Raw genomic sequence first — 17,576 nt, 5'->3', positions numbered from 1 at the left:
TTTGTCTTTTGTGCTAGGCTGTGTATGGTTCTAACTCTCAATGCTCTTAGATACTTTTGTAAAATCTCAAAGAATAATGCCCTGACAATGAAAAACAATCAAACTTACAAAAATATCCCCCACCCCCTTGGGATGAGGTTTCTCTGTGCAGCTCTGGATGTCCTAAAACTTGCACTGTAGACCAGGCTGGTCTCGAACTCAGAAATCTGCCTGCTTCTGCCTTCCAAGTCTTGGGATTAAAGGCACGCATCACCATCATCCATCACAACTGAACTTATAATTATTAAATAAACTGGGTATATAAGGTATTGCATTTTATTTTCTAACAGTTGGGCTTTTAGCATTGTTTTTCTGAATATCTGAGACTATGAACACTAATTCTTCCAAATAAAGCAAGGGGGCTGCTTATAGATGCTTCTGTACAGTGGATACTAACACAGGATTTAGAATCAGACCTAGGTCAGAGTCTCAACTCTGTCAGTAGGTCTCTGCCAGGGCACCCTGGGCATTGTATCTGACACTATCAGAACACAAGTTCCTACCTTTTCCCACTCAGCAGCCTACTGGTCTAAGGGACAAATGGAAGGCACATGGGCTAGCAGAATCAGTGTCTGGTCCCTGGATGCTAGCACTTTGTATAAAGTGACAGTGTTTTATTCACCTCTCTCTTATGCAGTTAACAGAAGACAGGCCAATATATTAACTCAGCTCTACCCAGTGCAGCTGCCTGGCTGAGAGTCAACTGGTCTTCCACTCTTCCAGCTCCCTGTCTATCCTTGAACCTTAGGACAGATCTAGAAAGGAAAGCGACAAGCTCTGTATTTAAGTCAAAGCTGTTGAATTTCATTACACTATGTACTTGAGCGCTGCGAAATTCACCATTCCATACACAGTTGCTAAATAAAATTAACGGAGAGTTACCGAATGTGAAGACGCACAGGCCGAGGATGGTGTTTCTTCCTGCCATTATTCCACTTAGAATCCGATGGAGAGCGTCCGCATCATTTATCAAGACTGATGCAAACAAGGAATAGCACTCGGGTGTCTGAGGGATGCACCGGTTAAATAAGGGAAAGGGCTTGCTGGGAAGAAAAGGCAGAATCTGTGGTAAGGTGATTCATCATTTCTCTTCAAAATGTTTATATTCAAAATTCCAACATCCTCAAACCATAAGCTCAGTATTTATAAAAAGAACTTTATGACCAATGACATGGTTCAGCAGGTAAAGACGCTTACCTGGCTCTAAAGACAATCAGGATGCCATTCCCTGAACTCCACATATGCAGTATAGCATCTATCCTACTTCTGCATGCTTGAACACACACACACACCACATACACACACACGAACACACAACTTAAATAGTTAAAAAAAAAAAAAGAGGTTTAGCAGCCTTCTTGCAAAGTATGTGTTAGAAAGATAGGCAACCAAAAAAAAAAAAAATCACTGTTTCCTACAGCGATTGCCTGATACACGTGATGAGAAACTGATTAAGGGAACCCACAGAAGCCCAAACACTAGCAATCTCTCTCTCTCTCTCTCTCTCTCTCTCTCTCTCTCTCTCTCTCTCTCTCTCTCTCTGTGTTGTATGTACATGATTGTGTATATGCTTACATGCGCATGTGTTTCTGTGTGCACATGTGTGTGTAGGTCAGAAGACAGTCTTAGTTGTCTCCCACTCTCATTTCACCGTCTTGAGACAGGTCTTCATGAAACCTGGCGCTCACCAATCGTCTTGACTGGCTGGTCAGTGAGTGTTGGGTCCTTGTCTCCCAGCTGTGGGTAATACATGCACACCCCTGTGGCTAGCCTTTATGTGGGTGCTGGGGATTTGAACTCATATCCTCATGCAAGAGCAGCAAGCACTTTACTCCCTGAACCCTTTGCTAACCCCAATAATGACAGTTTGGGGGATGGACTGGGTCGACCAGAAGTCACACTAATGACAGTAAAGATTCTCTTCTATCCTCTTCAGAAAGTGAAGCCAAGCTTGTTTGACTTGGATCTTGAGTTTGGGTGAAAGCTAATCTTTTCTGGGACCCTCTCTAAAATGTAATACAGCAATATCAATTTTAAAGAATCTTCAAGAACCACAGATACCTTCATTGATACCACGACCCTCTGGGCCCCAAACAATGGGGTAAGACTCCTAGGCTATGAAGTGTTGGATCATCTCATGGATTGTTGGAAACCAGACAGCCGCCATTTTGTGAAATGTATAAAGAGGGAGCAGGGGGGATGAGAGCAGATGGCTCCGAAGCTCCTACTGAAGTCCAGCATGGATGGCTGGGAGAACCTTCCTCGGGTAGTCACGATATTAGAAAAGGAGTTCTTGAGTCACCAGGTAGTGATTTAACAGAAAATTAAAGTTGAAGTTTTGAAGGGGTAGGACATCACATGATTAATTCTAGAAGGTCCAATGGACTAAACCTTTCTTGTGTGCAGCCGCTGAGCACATTTGTCCACAGATAACTACTGGTTTTCGTTTCATGCACCTTATTTTAGAGATATTTGAAAGCCTATGGAAATGTGATAGGAAATCCAAATGGAATTTTGCAATTGACCTCAAGATAACAGAAATTATACTTAAAAAAGAAAAAAAGAAAAAAAAAGGCTAGGCTTCACTATGCCGAGCTTGCCAAAACAAAGGAAAGGGGTGGGAGAATGAGCGAGCCTTTTCTTAATGCCAACATCCACATCAAAGGCAGGAAAGGGTTGGAAGTTGATGAGAAGAGCATTTTGAAAGATAAATGTTTAATTTTGGAATAATTTTAGAGCTTCAGAAAAGCCTTAGAAATGGAACAGAGAGTCCTGTGTATCCTTTGCCTGTGTTCCCTGATGCTAATACTTTACATGCCCACAGCACATTCGTGAGGGTTCAGCCTTGGCAGTATGCAGTTATGGAAACTACAGCTTTTATTTTGACTCCGTGATATTCTACCAGTGTCCTTTCTCTGTTCCAGGATCTAACTCAGGACATCAAGTCACATCTGGTTGTCACGATCCTTTTTGGACTGTAACAAACATATGAGTTCTCTCATAACTAGACTGCCAGTCTGGGTTTAGGGGAAGGCATCACTGTAAGATGACATGTCTTTTTTGTAAAATCCCACCAGCGAACTTAGCTGGTGAGGCAACATCACTGTGAATTGACCTTGGTAACTTCATTAAGGCTGTTGTTGTTTTTTTCTTTTCATCCTCTAGTCTTTGGCATTTGTCGGGGACGAGGGACGTGTGAGGGCTTTCTGAGGTCCAGATGTGCTCCACATGCTGGGTCTGGGTCTACATAGTTGGGTTCTACTGACCATGTCAAAGCAGTGGGGGCCTCAGCAGAATGAGGCTGCATACTGCCCAAATGAGTAGCCATAGTGGAGAACACAAAACATTCAGTACCTAAGAGCAACCAGAGAAGACTCAGGAACTGCCTGTTTAGTTCAAGAGCAAGGACTGTGGAGGACTGACTAGTTTCACTGAATAAATTTAAATACACAGAAGGGAAGGAAAAAAAGTTCAAATCCTTGTGGCTATGACTTGTGTTTTGTTTGCAGTATGTAATGGCTATGGAATGACATATACATGAGCATAGATCTGTGTGTTACTTATCTGTAAACACATAAATCATACCACATTTCCCCCTTTCAAACAAAAGGCAGCACACTACACACTGATCCATTGTTTACTTTTAATAATGTGCCTGACAGCTCTATGCATATCAGAATATGAGGATTTCCTATATATTTTTTTAAAGAATTACTTTATTTTTAACTATGTGTATGTGTGTGCAGGTGAGTACAGGTGCCTGGGAAAGCCAGACATTGGACTCTCTGGAACTGGATTATAGTTGCTTGTGAGCCACTCAACATGGGTGCTGGGAATTGAACTAAGGTCCTTTGCAAGAGCAATATTCACATTTGAACTCTGAGCCATCTCTCCAGCCCCTGGAATTTTCTGTTTTTTACTGTTGTAGAGTTTGAAACATTCAATGAGACTTTTGGCAACTACATATGGTTCATATAACCACTATCCCTTTCAAGGCAATGATAGGACCACCCCAACCCCCCACTAACTGCTACTCCATCTCATTATGTAGCCAATGTTGGCCATCGCTACAGGGTATTTGATCACAGTGTGAATCCTAGATTGTGTTATTTTCCGGAAAAACCTGTTTTTAGTTTTGAGGCACAGCCCTAGCACACACCTTTAATCCAAGAATTTTCTGCTTATTGTAAACAGGATTAAATAAAGTCAATCATAGGTCAAGAGGCGGAACAAACAAGTTGACAGGAAATGAACCATAGAGGAACCAATGACCGGAAGAAACCATAGAGAGTAAGAGGAAGTCGGGAGAATGGACAGAGAGACACACAGGAAGTAGAAGGGAGGGGGCTTCGTTTTGAGGGGATTTTGAGACAATGCGGAGATGGAAAGCGTTGTTTTGGGATGTCTAAGGAGGAAGGTCGGCTGGGTGCTTTCATTACCTCTCTGTGCTTGCAGGCTTTTACCCCAGCACCTGGCTCCTCAGTCTTCATTGGTAAAATCGAATGTTTGAGATTTTGTTAAAAACAACAGGCCATAAGCTTGGATTTTTTTCCACCTGCATCGTCTATGTGCTGGGACTGCAGGCGTGAACCACTGGGTCCTGATTAGGTTGTGGGACGATTTGGTAGCTGTGGTACGTGCCCTCATTGTCCTATGGAGCTGATTGTTTTCAGAGAAAGGCCGCTGTCAAGCTCATGTGACTGAGGATGATCATGCGCTCCAGATTCTTCGGCTAGGTTACTGTCTTGTCCCATCATGTCTGGTTTACACCGTGCTGGGCATCTGAACCCAGCTTCATGCCTGCCAAGCACGTACTCTACCGATTGGCTGCATCTCTAGCTCAACAGATGTGACTTTTACTAATGCAACTTGGATTTGATTCTGGCACCATCTGGTATTGTAGTACACACCCGTGTGTCAAGTTCTTTCTATTTGGGAGTTGTTCACATCAATATGCTTCCAATACCTGAGCACTGCACCCTCAGTGAATATACTCCACCCCTTGTTTTACTTCTGTCTTAGCGTCTTAGGGTTTTATTGCTGTGAACAGACACCATGACCAAGGCAACTCTCATAAGGACAACATTTGATTGGGGCTGGCTTACAGGTTCAGAGGTTCAGTCCATTATCATCAAGGCAAGAACTTGGTGGCATCCAGGGAGGCATGGTGCAGGAGGAGCTGAGAGTTCTACATCTTCATCTTTAGGTTACTAGCAGAATACTGTCTTCCAGAGAGCTAGGATGAGGGTCTTATATCTCATATCTACAGTGATAACCCTACTCCAACAGGGCCACACCTAATAGTGCCACTCCCTGGGCTGAGCATATACACACTATCACAACTGCCATTTGAGTTGTTACAAATATCAAACATAAAGATGTTAAAAACATTCATACATATATGAATGTTTTTATATATATATATATATCTTATCATTTTTGGATGTGTAATTTTCGTTCTTTTAGGTAAAGATGTAAAAGTGGAGTGAATGGGTCGTGTGGCAAGTGTATGCTGAACTGTGTAAGAAGCCTTTTTCTTTTCAGACTAGTCTCTCCATTCACAGTCTTCCTGGACACATACATGTGGTTGTTCTGGTCCCATGTCCTCTCCAGTTCTTAGCTTTACAACTTTCTAAATAACTAACTCTTGTAGTAAGTGTGTGGAGCCCCTCATGAGTCGGGTCTGCTCACGTCTTTGCCTGGTTCTACTGAGCTGTTTGTCCTTGTGTTGTTATTTGACAGTAGAGATCAGTCATATGTGACTTGCCGCCTTTTTTTTTTTCCTTTAAATACCTAAAGCTTTATTGAAAGGCATCTTGGTCCTTTTGTTCATGCATTTTAAAAGTAATGTTTATTTTTTAAAACATTTAGTGTATGTATGTGCATTGTAGAGGTCAGGGGACAACCTCAGGTCTTGTCTTAGACACGGTCTCTTGGTTGGTTTTTGTTGAATTCACCAAGCTAGCTGGCCATACGCTTTGGGAATTCTGACTCTAATTCCCATCTCCCCATAGAGGCCCTGGGATTACAGATGGGTGTTCTTCTGCATCCAGCTGTACATGAGTTCTTAGGAGTCAAGCTCATCTTCATGTTTATGCAGCCAGCCTTTATCCACTGAGTCAGTGCTCAGCCCTGTTCCTGTGTCTTCTATGGCTGTGTCTACACTCGCACAATAGGTTGAACAAACATAGACAACTCAGAGGCAGAAGGATTTATTTGAATCATGACCTCAGGGGGCTCAGTCCATATTTGCTTGCTCCCAGATTCTTGAGACTCTCAGACTGTTTGTGGTAGAGGGGGTTCTTCACCATGTAGCAGACAGAAAGTGGTGGGAGAAAGGAAGCAGGGAGCGGAAGGCAGGAAGGGGCCAGAGACAAGAGACCCTGCAAGATTCCACTTCTAGCAACCTACGTCCTTTAGCGAGGGCCCCTCTCTTGAAGTTTCCTTAGCCCCCACAGTCTCCCAAAACAGTACCTTCACCTGAGTTCATGAGTTACGGAAGACAAGTTGCAATGATTCCATAAATGATAACACCTACATCTTTATCGTTTTTATGTTTTTAGAATGAACTTGTCAATTTCCACAAAAGTCACTGGGGGTGTGCATAGAAAGCAACGTGAAGAGAGTTGACATCCTATTGATAGTAAGTTAATTGTATGAACAGATGTCTTTATCCCTGTACACAAGTTCTTTTATTTCTTTTCAGCTAAGGTCATGGATTTTGACTGTTAAGCTTATTTCTAAGTTTTCTTCTTTTTAAATTTTTTTGAGTAAGATGGTCTTTGTGATGGTTTGTATATCCTTGGATCAGGGAGTGGCACCATCTGAAGGTGTGGTCTTGTTGGAATAGGTGCGACCTGGTTGGAATGGGTGTGTCACTGTGGGTGTGGGTATAAGATCCTCACCCTAGTTGCCTGGAAGTCAGTCTTCCACTAGCAGCCTTTGGATGAAGACATAGAACTCTCAGCTCCTTCTGTGCCATGTCTGTCTGGATACTGCCATGCTCCCACCTTGATGATACTGGACTGAACCTCTGAACCTGTAAGCCAGCCCCAATTAAATGTTGTTTTTTATAAGACTTGCCTTGGCCAGGGTGTCTGTTCACAGCAGTAAAATCCTAAGACAGTCTTTGAAACATTTTTATTTTGTTATGAGAATCCAAAAGATTGTTTATTTGAGCCAGGGTTTCTGTGTGTAGTCCTAACTGTTCTGGAACTTATAATGTAGACCAGGTTGGCCTCAAACACACAGACATCCACCTGCCTCTGCCTCCTGGGTGCTGGGATTAAAGGTGTGCGCCACTATACCTGGCTCAGAAAGACAATTGACCTGTGTTTTGTTTCTTTGCTCAATTTGCTTAATATTTTATAGGTCCTTTGGATATTTCTAGAACAGTTACTCACTTTAAAATAAACATGTTCTTTCCCTCTCCCCTCTGTTTCTTTTCCTTGCCTGTTACCTTTCCTAGGCCTTCTGTTTCAGAGCTGGGTAGAAGTGTTTGGAACAGACACCCTCTCTACTTTCTGATCTTAATTACAAAGCATCAGTTGCTCACCATCAAGTATAATACTAACCAGATTTCTTTTTTTTTTTCCAAATTAAAATTTTATTTATTTCGTGCTGGACTCAGACTTATGGCAATCCTCCTGTTTTAGCCTTCTGAGAGTGCTAAGATGACAGACATGGGCTTCTACACATGGCCCATCTCTTTTTGGTTTTCGGTAGGAGCTAGAAGCCTTCCCTACTTTCAGACTGTGAAAGAATCCTTGTGAGCTTCTAATATGTTCTGGTTTCATTTTCTATAAATAAAAACCAATCCATTGGATGTCTCCCTGATTGATCTAATACCATTTATCAAATAGTCTACATTTCGCCATTGATTTACAATGCCAGTTTTATCGTGCAATAAATTCCCAGCTTTGGATCTCATCCTGTTGGTCTGTTCGATGCCAGAACGATAAACTAATAGACCAATAGCCAAGAGTCTGTCCATGTTGGATTGTATGATTGACAGAGAGCATATTTCTGCTTGTTTTCTTTTTCAGTGCACCTAAGATGGCACTGATGTTTTCCTCCTGAGGTTCGAGTATATTTCTTGTTAAATTGATTTCTAGGCACTTTCATGTCTTTCTATGTGATCTTTGTTCCTGCTGTAGTAAATTAGAATTTTTTTTTAAAAACCCACGAATGTGTAGATTTCAGTACACTAGTTGATCCCACGCCACCCAAATGAGTTCTTTGTCGCCCACAGGGGCTTTCCAGTTGGTTCTCTTAGTTTCCCAGGTCTATAATCATTTCCTCTACAGACTAGTAATTACTCCCGATTTCTGATTTCTAAACCTCTACTTTCTTTTGCTTTGCTGCCACTAAATGGTTTCACAACACCAATAAATTGGAAGAGTTTTAAAAGCAAATGTACTCTTAAGTTTCATTAGGGTTTCTTAAAACTAAGAACAAACACAGACTTAATGCTATTTTACTCCTTTGATGCAAATATTATTCTACACCAGACCTTAATTTTAATGCATGTGACTTTGCTAACCTGTGTGTGTGTGTGTGTGTGTGTGTGTTATGTGATTCACTAATCCTGTGCTGATACAGAATAACAAAAAGACACATCTTATCCTGAAGGGGACACAGAGAAGCATGTAACGGTTGGGTCTTTTATGTTGGGTGCCTACCTAGCTGTCTACTGAAAATGCTCATCATTGATTTGGCCAGAGGAGTTGCATTAGACCACAGCCTGAGGTTTCTTCCACATTTCTGCATTTCATCACCACCAGCAAAACCACTCCAACTTTCAGGAAGTAGTCTGATCGGCTGCCCGGATAAATGTGGGTACATTTGTATGTGGATTTCACTCAAGCAAATGGCACAGTGTCAAACAGGAGGCTAGAACTAGAACTGAGTTGGGGGCAGGAATGGGGGGAGCATCCCAAACCTTTTAGATTTCAAATGCATGAAAGACCCAAAATATGGCGCTATGCTAACACTACGCACATCATCAAAGCGAAAAGCGTTGCTATCTTCTGTAGTACTTTTTCATTGCTCGTCAGAGCTCATGCACAGGGGCCCATGCCTTCCTGAAACCCACCACTGCTTGAAAAGGGCCTGCCCTACCTTCCATGATCGACACAGGCAGAAGGAACAATTGATGTAGTCAGAAGAAGTATTTAGAAAATGTTCTTTGGCCTTGTGGCCACACTTCTCATGTTCTGTAGCTTTTAAGGCTTGGCACAGCTCTTCCACGATCAATATGATAATTTCCATCTTAAACAAATGCTTCCTTGTGTAGGAGAAGGAAAGGGTGCCCCCAAGCCTATTTTTGTCTCTCTTGCTTTGTCCAAAAAGGGCCAGTCAATCACTTCTTCTGTCCGCACTTGGAAAGTTAGTGTTGGCAAGGTCTGCACTGGAAGGTGAAAAGGTTGGGGCTGGCTTCAGAGGGAGAGGAGGCGGGTAGTTCCAGGACATGTGATATATTTTCTCCTCCCAGCATGGGGTGAGCTTAAGGAGGCCACTCACTAGGTTGTCCAAGCCGGACTTGATTGCTTATACTGGATTACAGAAATCAATATGAGAACTGCTTGGTTTTGAATGCCAGCATTCCTGCTTGCTCACTGAATGAGTTCAACCTTTCCCTGATCAGTCTTCTCCTCTATAAGACAATACTTACAGTGCAGACCCTCTGGAGGCCCCAGTGGACCAGCATGTCTGGAGGTTACAAAAGGAAGCAGCAAGGAGGGAGAGCACCACAAATCAGCACTGAGTTCAGCACCTGTGCCACCCTGTAAGCTTCTCATGTCATCCCAGTGACAGAGAGAGGACAGTTGATCCAACTCTAAATGGAAACCTTGGAAAAATTCCATTCTCAGGGCTGTGGTATAGCTTAGTCCGCAGTGAAGTGCTCGCCTTGTGAGAGTATTGAGTGCAAGGAACTTGTGCCAAAACTTGTGTCAGAGGTGTTGGCACACACTTGTCATCCCTGGAGAAGCAGAGATGGTGCCTCAGTGGTGAGCTCCAGGGCAACAAGACCCTGTCTCTCAGAAGTGGATGGTGTGTCAGAATATGACCCCAGAGTCTCTACATTGGAGAGGGTATGTGCTCTCTCTCTCTCTCTCTCATACACGTACCACACAAACACAATACACATTGTCTGTCTGTCTGCCTCTCTCCTTTCAATTCTTTCTGCAGGCACACTTTATGGCATTGCTTAAAAACAAACAAACAACAACAACAAAACTCCAAACCCCAATACTCTGTGTCCAAGCATTACGTAATATAATTTCTTCCTGCCCATTAAACTACTCCAGTTTTTTTTCACTTGTGTTTCTTTAAGACAAGCAATGATAACCATATTTTAAAAAATAAAATACTATGAAAGTGACTTGAGTACCTTTCTCTACAGATAATCCTTTCCTGTCCAAATTCCCTCCCGCTAGCATTCGTTTTAGGGAAGAACGCTACAAGATGACTGATTACACCTCCTATGGGGTTAAATCCTGCTTGTTATCTTTAGGACTTGCAAGCTTGGTATTTTTCAAACCGTATTTACAACCAGTTGGAGGATTGTGATTATTTTTAATACAACACTTTTATTAATTCATTGAGGATTTCATACAATGTATTTTGGTTATACCTCCAGTCCTCCCCAAGGCTTCGCTCAAATCCACTCCCCAACTAGACACATAACCTTGTGTCCTGGTTTCCTTCCTCCCTTCCTTCCTTCCTTCCTTCCTTCCTTCCTTCCTTCCTTCCTTCCTTCCTTCCTTCCTCCCTCCCTTCCCTTCTCTCTCTCTCTCTCTCTCTCTCTCTCTCTCTCTCTCTCTCTCTCTCTCTGTCCACAGACTGCAATTTGTGCTGACCATATACTTCTAGATGTGGGATCACCCACTGAAGTGTAACTCATCTACCAGAAGCCACGCCCTTATAGAGAACAGACCCCCCCCCTTCCTGAAGCTCTCAACTGTCAACAACTCCACAGCTAGGAGTGGGGGCTCTTGAGCCCCTCCCCTCTCCATTCTTGAATGTTAACTGGCTATCCCTACAAAGATGATTTTTTTTTTTTCCGAGACAGGGTTTCTCTGTATAGCCCTGGCTGTCCTGGAACTCACTCTGTAGACCAGGCTGGCCTCGAACTCAGAAATTTACCTGCCTCTGCCTCCCAAGTGCTGGGATTAAAGGCGTGCACCACCACGCCTGGCTCCAAAGGTATTTTTTAACAACTTTATTGGAATAGGAACTATCACAGGAATCATATATAATAAGAGGAAGTCTTTTGTGACATTTCTGTTTGTTTTATACACCTTCATAGGAAGTTGTTATGTGTGTACTGGGTTGCGACAAAGTTGTGACAGAATACTCTCTACTATCTGGGTTGCAAGCTAAAGTACCATCAGCAGTGTGCAAGCTGCTCAGGGCACTATCTTCTTCTACCTACATTATTGTTATTTCTCACATTCATTGTAAACACATTTATATTTTCCAAAAGAATGGGCATGCAAACTCAACAAACACACTAGAGCATCCTGCCTGAAGTCTTAGTCCTGTCCATGGGGCAAATGTGAGCCTGTCATGTCAGTACTGGTTTGTTATAGCTCAATAAGCACCTACAAGAAACCTGCAGCATGGGCTGGAGAGATGGCTCAGCGGTTAAGAGCACTGACTGCTCTTCTGGAGGTCCTGAGTTCAAATACTACTAGAAACTACATGGTGTCTCACAACCATCCGTAATGAGATCTGATGCCCTCTTGTAGTGTGTTTGTCTGAAAACAGCTACAATGTACTTTTATATATATAATAAATAAATCTTAAAAAAAAGAAGCCTTGCCCTTCTAGGCCTATATCTTGCTTTAATATTATATATAATATTAAATATATAATATATATTGAGCCCCTCCCCTCTCCATTCTAGAATGTTATATAATATATATAATATATATAATATAATATAATATAATAATGTAATATAATATATACACTATATTATATATAATATTAAATATATAATATTATGCATAATATAGATTTATATAATATAATCTATATACATAAATTTAATATATATAATATGTATATATAAACAGCTTTTAAAATCTCAGTGTACAACCTTGTGTAAAATTCTAATAAAGTTAACTTGCGTACACAGAAATGTTTTTAAAAACTATTTTTATGTGCCTGGTGTGCCTGGCACACCAGTCTAGGTCAGAAAGGGGGTGTTGGATGTCCTGAGACTGGAGCTACACGTGGTTCTGAGATGCCATGTGGATACTGGGAATAGATCCAAAGTCCTCCGCAAGAGGAACAAGTACTCAGAGGTTAAGTAACCTCTAAGCCTCTTCTCCAGACCCCTGACCTATTTTTCTGGCACCATCTTGAACAACAAAGACTATCAACACTGTTGCAATGAAAGTGTGAATATTGACGGTTTCACTCTAATAGTAACCAAGACCTGGAGAAGGAAAAGTGTGCATTAGCCTTGTCATAAAGTCATTTGTTTGATATAATAGTTTATATATTTGTTTTCACTGTCTTAAAAAAATTTGTGTGTGTGTGCATGTGTGTGTGTGTGCATGTGTGTGTGTGTGCATGTGTGTGTGTGTGTGTGTGTGTGTGTGAGATGTGCACCATGGTGCACATATAGAAGAGATGATTTTCAGGAGTGGGTTCTCTCCTCACATCATGTGGGTCCCAGACATGAAACTCAGGTCACCAGGCTTTGTGGCAACTGCCTTCTTCACCGTAGCGCCATCCCGACCACCCAGCACTGGCATCTGAAAAGCCCATGGACCTTTACTGTTGGCTGAGTTGTCTCCGTATTAAGTCATTGTTTATTATGTGTATCGTGTGTAGTAAGTAGTCCTTCTTTGTTTGTCCCTCACTGGGAGCTGCACCCTTTTATTTTTAACCGCATATAACAGAGGTACAGGCAGCATCAAGTACTGGCCCATAAGCTCTTACCTTGGAGGAACCGGGAGCCTGGGACACAGTGTGCCTACACTTGAACTCTGAGTGTAGTTGAAGGAATTCAAACTATACACACACAGGAAAGAGCCTGGAAACAGAAGACACACACACAGACTGCTTTTGAGTCTTGCATCTATCTTCCTTGGAAAGCCAGTAAAGAACCCACAGCCATTTTACCATAGCAGGAAGGGATTCGAATGTATAACCCGAACTCATGGAAAGAGCAGGGGTGCCATCCAGGGTGGACTCAGGTTCCCTTTCTCTCCAAAACCCCAAATTCAACACTAAACTGTAGAATTGGCACAAAATAATTTGAAGGTTACTGGAAGATGATTTACTGTAGATCTCACACTCCATTTTCCAGACAGATAAAATTCACAAGTTGCCTTGTTTTGGTTTTTGACTTTCACTTTTTAATTCATTTAAGTCTGAACTATCTGGACCAAGTGGTTTCAGTACAACTTCTGACTCTCTTTCTGGTCAGGGAAAGTGCCTGCTGACCCAACTTCACCAAAAAACCCTCATGTGGCTGATTTGACTGTGAACCTTGGACCTTGTGTCTCCCTGTCCCCTTTTCAGTCTCTTAGAGGGAGACCCTTTACTATAGGAAGCGAGGAGCAGCCAGGGGTTCAGATAAGTCCATAAGGACACAAATGACATAGAGCAAGTTCATGAGAAAACACTCCTGTTCCTTTCCACACAAGGGGTGCTGCAGAGGTGGATACTCTGTATCTATTCAGAGAAAGTAGCTTCATGATGAGTTACATTATCTGCCACGCTACAAGTTGCTAGCCCAGGTGATGTGGAGAAAGAAGGGGTCCTCAGCACCTACCGTTGATGTTGGCAAAAAGTTGGACCTCTTCCAGAGTGTCCAGCTGCTTCTCAGGACAGCTGGATACACAGAGGGATGTGGGACCAAGGCCCCTGTCTTTGACTTCAAAACTGCAGGCATTCATAAAGAACACGTGTCTAAAGACAGAGGAAAGAAAAGCATGCCTCAGGGCACCAATTCTCATTGGTGTAACTGTGGGCTTTGAAAATGTAGCACACACCACCACATGGGAGCAGGACTAAGGCAAACTGTGTAGCCAAATACATCTAAAGAACGTAACATCTAATAAACCAACTGGGGGGGGGGGGCGCCTTGTGAACCTGGTTCAAATGTGAGCAAACATGTCTGTGTCCTAGGCTCTGCATCTGAGAAGTGGGGGAACATAACAGGAGTTACCTGACGAGTCACCGAGGAGAAGGATTGATTAAACTGCCCACTGTGTGCTAGAAACTGCCCGTAGTGTGCCTTAATGGGAAACTGCTCCAAAGTGTTCAAATATATTTCAGGGAGTGGCAGAACTCAGGGAAATGACCATTGGGAAGGAAGGGAGCTGAGGTTGGGAATTTAAGGCAGCTTTAAGAGTCAGGACAGCATGGAGACCTTGTCTGGGGCTACTCAGCCACAGAGCTCCGTTTTGTCATCAGTTGTGGCTTGGCTCCCGGATATAGGCTGCTAAAGTCACAGGAATGCAGAGGAAGAACCCTGGGGGCTGACTGAGGGGTGAACATGTGGTGGAAGAGTCTAGATGCCTCTCTCCCTCCACAGGGGATGGGAGGAAGTTTGTACAAGAGAAACGGCGGGACAGATTTCCTGGGTGAATGACGCCCACAGACTTTATTTTGTTTAAAAATTTAAAATTATGTTAAAATATACATCCAGTTTGCCTAATCACTTCCAGCACATAGTTCAGAGCCCTAAGTGCACAGATGGTTCGGTGCAACCGTCCCTGTCCCCAGCCTCCGGAAACTGTTCCAATAGAAAAGAGCTACTCCTTCCCCCTCTTCCACCAACCCAGGAAACCGCCAGTTCACTTTTTATTTTTGCCTCCAAAGCATAATGCACACTACAAGTCTGAGTTTGAGACAATGTAAGGGAACAGTAAACATCTGCTAAGCCTTGGTTCAGGCACAGGTTCATTGGATCCTTAGAACAGCCTGGAAAGATAGGCGTAATTACTAGTTTAAAAAGATGAAAACTGGTCTCCGAGAGGCTAGGGACTCCAAGCCAGATCGCAGAGCTGAGACATAGCAGAGGCTGAATGTAAGCCCAGGCCTGGCCTGGTCTACAGCTTCTTGCTTTTTAAGATGGGTTGACCGGGGTTTCAATAAGGAACACTGCCAAGTTCTTAAATGATTGCAAAGTTTTGAAATAAAGCCCCTCTCTAAGTAGGAGCCCTAACCCCCAAAAGACTTACTTTTTTAGAGTCATGTCCTGCCCAGAGAGGGGGGCCCCTTCCACTGGGGAGTTCTTCTTGCCACACACGTTGCCAAAGCTGTCATATCCAAAGAGGAGTCTTCCTGCTGCCCCGGCCACCACCGAATAACCCATGATGAACACCTGGCAAAACCCAAGGGCACGTGACTACCTGGCCACAGCAAAACCACTGCCCCTCACATCCCTAGAGATGCTAGTGTGAAACACAAGCAGCTAAATGAGGAGCCTCTGCATCTCCACGGCCCTCACTTCCCCAGCAGCAACTGCACAGCCCAGGGAGGGTCTGGCTTTGTGAATGCTGGAGTAGCCCGTGTATTGGTGTAGTGGGTGAGCAGGGAGGATGCCCTAGCACTCCCAGATTCCCCTCCTCTTTGTCTTCTTCAAGAGGCTGTCACCTTTTTATTTTTCTGACAAACTTGATTGGGAAAACTTCATTTTATCACTTCAGCATGTCTGGGTTATCGAAGAGAATTGAGGCTGTGCTAAAAATTTCCCATGTGCTTATGTGTGTGGTTTGCATGTGTGGGTGCACATACGTACATGCATGCATATGTGTGGAGGTCAGAGGATAACTTTGAATTGATCTGCAGGCAATATCCACTTGGTTTTTTTTTTTGTCTTTATTTTGTTTTTTTTTGTATATGTGTGTGTGTGTATATATGTGTGTGTGTGTGTGTATGTGTGTATATGTGTGTGTGTGTATATGTGTGTGTGTGTGAGAGTCATGGTCTCTCTCTGGCTTGAAACTCAACACATGGTCTAGGCTGGCTACTATTGAGCCCCAAAGATGCATCTGCCTTCACCTGTCCCTACCTCTGATCAATTTCACGCCCTTTTACCCCAAACACCAACACTTGGTGCCTGAGCTATCAAACATCCCGTCTTTCTTTAGAAACTTTATTTCTTTCTTATCAAGGCTGTCCAGCCTATACATCAACACACTGTTCACACTCCGAAGGAGTGTTTGGGTTGCTTGCTTAACTTTCACAAAATAAAAAAACTTACAAGAAAAAAAAGAATTTCAGGATTCACTTTGGCAATGGGCATTTTGCAATCAACAGGTGGGTTTTTGTTGTTGTTGTTGTTTTGTTGGTAGTGGTGTTATTGTTGTTTTGTAACTCCACTTTTATAGGGAGTGTGGAATATTTGAAATTTCAGTCTAAACAACTGTACCATTCATATCCATCTGATCGTCCTCTGCCAAGGTTTCTTCTCTTCACACAAGCTTAGTTAAGAGTGTGGGTAGTAAGTTTACCAGTCTTTCCATACGGAATGTCACCTCAAAGTATGTGGTACCAGCAAGCTTATTCAGGGACAGAGGCTGCGGGACACTATCCACTAACATGAGATATGGTCATATACTCCAAAGTTATACTGCCTTAAAGCCAATGTATTCCAGAGGCCCTGCATTCCTTGTCAATTTTGAAATAAAAATAATCAATAACCTGATCAGGTGGAGGATGCCTAAAAGCCCAGCTCTCAGGAGGCAGAGGAAGGAAGACCAGGAGGAGTTTAAGACCGAGTTCAAGGCCAGCCCAGGTTACATGAGACCCTGTCTCAACAAACAAACAAACAAACACAAACCAAAAACCCTTCTCAAAACCAAGAGTATTACATCGTCTTCAGGTGCTCAGGGCATGCCAGAGACTGTTACTAGGGAACACAAAGATAAACAAAACCTAGCGCCTACCCTCAAAATTCAGCCTCCAGGATTATTATTATTATTATTGGTCTCTCTGTCCTCAGTCAAGGTTGGACAAAAGCTCAGGGGAGGACACCAGACTTTCCAGCCCCCAAAGAAAGAGGACCAACTGTAGACCATATGGGGAGGAGACCCTTGCCCCTTCCCACTTTTCAAGTTGCTCCTCGGTTTCATTAGTGAGATTTTTAGGGGAACAGGTACCTTTGCTAAGAGGCAGGGTCACTCTTTTTTCTGTTTTAAGGCAGTGCACGGAAGTGTGGTTCAGTGTGCCTACGTAGCCTGCTTGATAAGTTGATCCAACCTTGGCATATCTTCTGTCCTTCTAGGCTAGAGTGCAGGGTGTGTGTGTGTGTGTGTGTGTGTGTGAGAGAGAGAGAGAGAGAGAGAGAGAGAGAGAGAGAGAGAGAGAGAGAGAGAGACACAGAAAGAGAGACAGAGACAGATATTTTGCCTATATCACCAGAGAGTTATCTAATAACAACATATTTTCTATGCATTATGGTTTCGCATGTGATATCGTCCACGGAAAGTTTGTGAGGAGGGTAAGGGCTCGGGTTTATTGAGTTCTCTCTACACTACTGTGAACCATTGCTGTGGTTTTAATTC

General features: G+C 43.0%; 1 protein-coding gene across 2 annotated transcripts in view; it reads right to left on the bottom strand.

The window, feature by feature from the left end:
- Slc44a3 (solute carrier family 44 member 3) overlaps positions 1-17,576 on the bottom strand; it is a 73,718-nt gene that overhangs the window by 53,417 nt on the left and 2,725 nt on the right. For both annotated transcript variants that reach the window (XM_021158173.3, XM_021158174.3), the window contains exons 3-6: positions 15,249-15,391; positions 13,835-13,971; positions 12,997-13,090; positions 922-1,082 (exon numbers count right to left, since the gene is read on the bottom strand). In XM_021158173.3, coding sequence (XP_021013832.1) covers positions 922-1,082; positions 12,997-13,090; positions 13,835-13,971; positions 15,249-15,391 — 535 coding nt within the window. The remainder of the gene's footprint in view (positions 1-921; positions 1,083-12,996; positions 13,091-13,834; positions 13,972-15,248; positions 15,392-17,576) is intronic.

This window comes from Mus caroli, unplaced genomic scaffold, assembly GCF_978045245.1.
Source record: "Mus caroli unplaced genomic scaffold, Mus_caroli_1 scaffold_3, whole genome shotgun sequence".
NCBI classification, from domain to species: Eukaryota; Metazoa; Chordata; class Mammalia; order Rodentia; family Muridae; genus Mus; species Mus caroli.
Note: the sequence above shows the minus strand (reverse complement) of the source record. Positions and strands in the feature narration are given on the sequence as shown.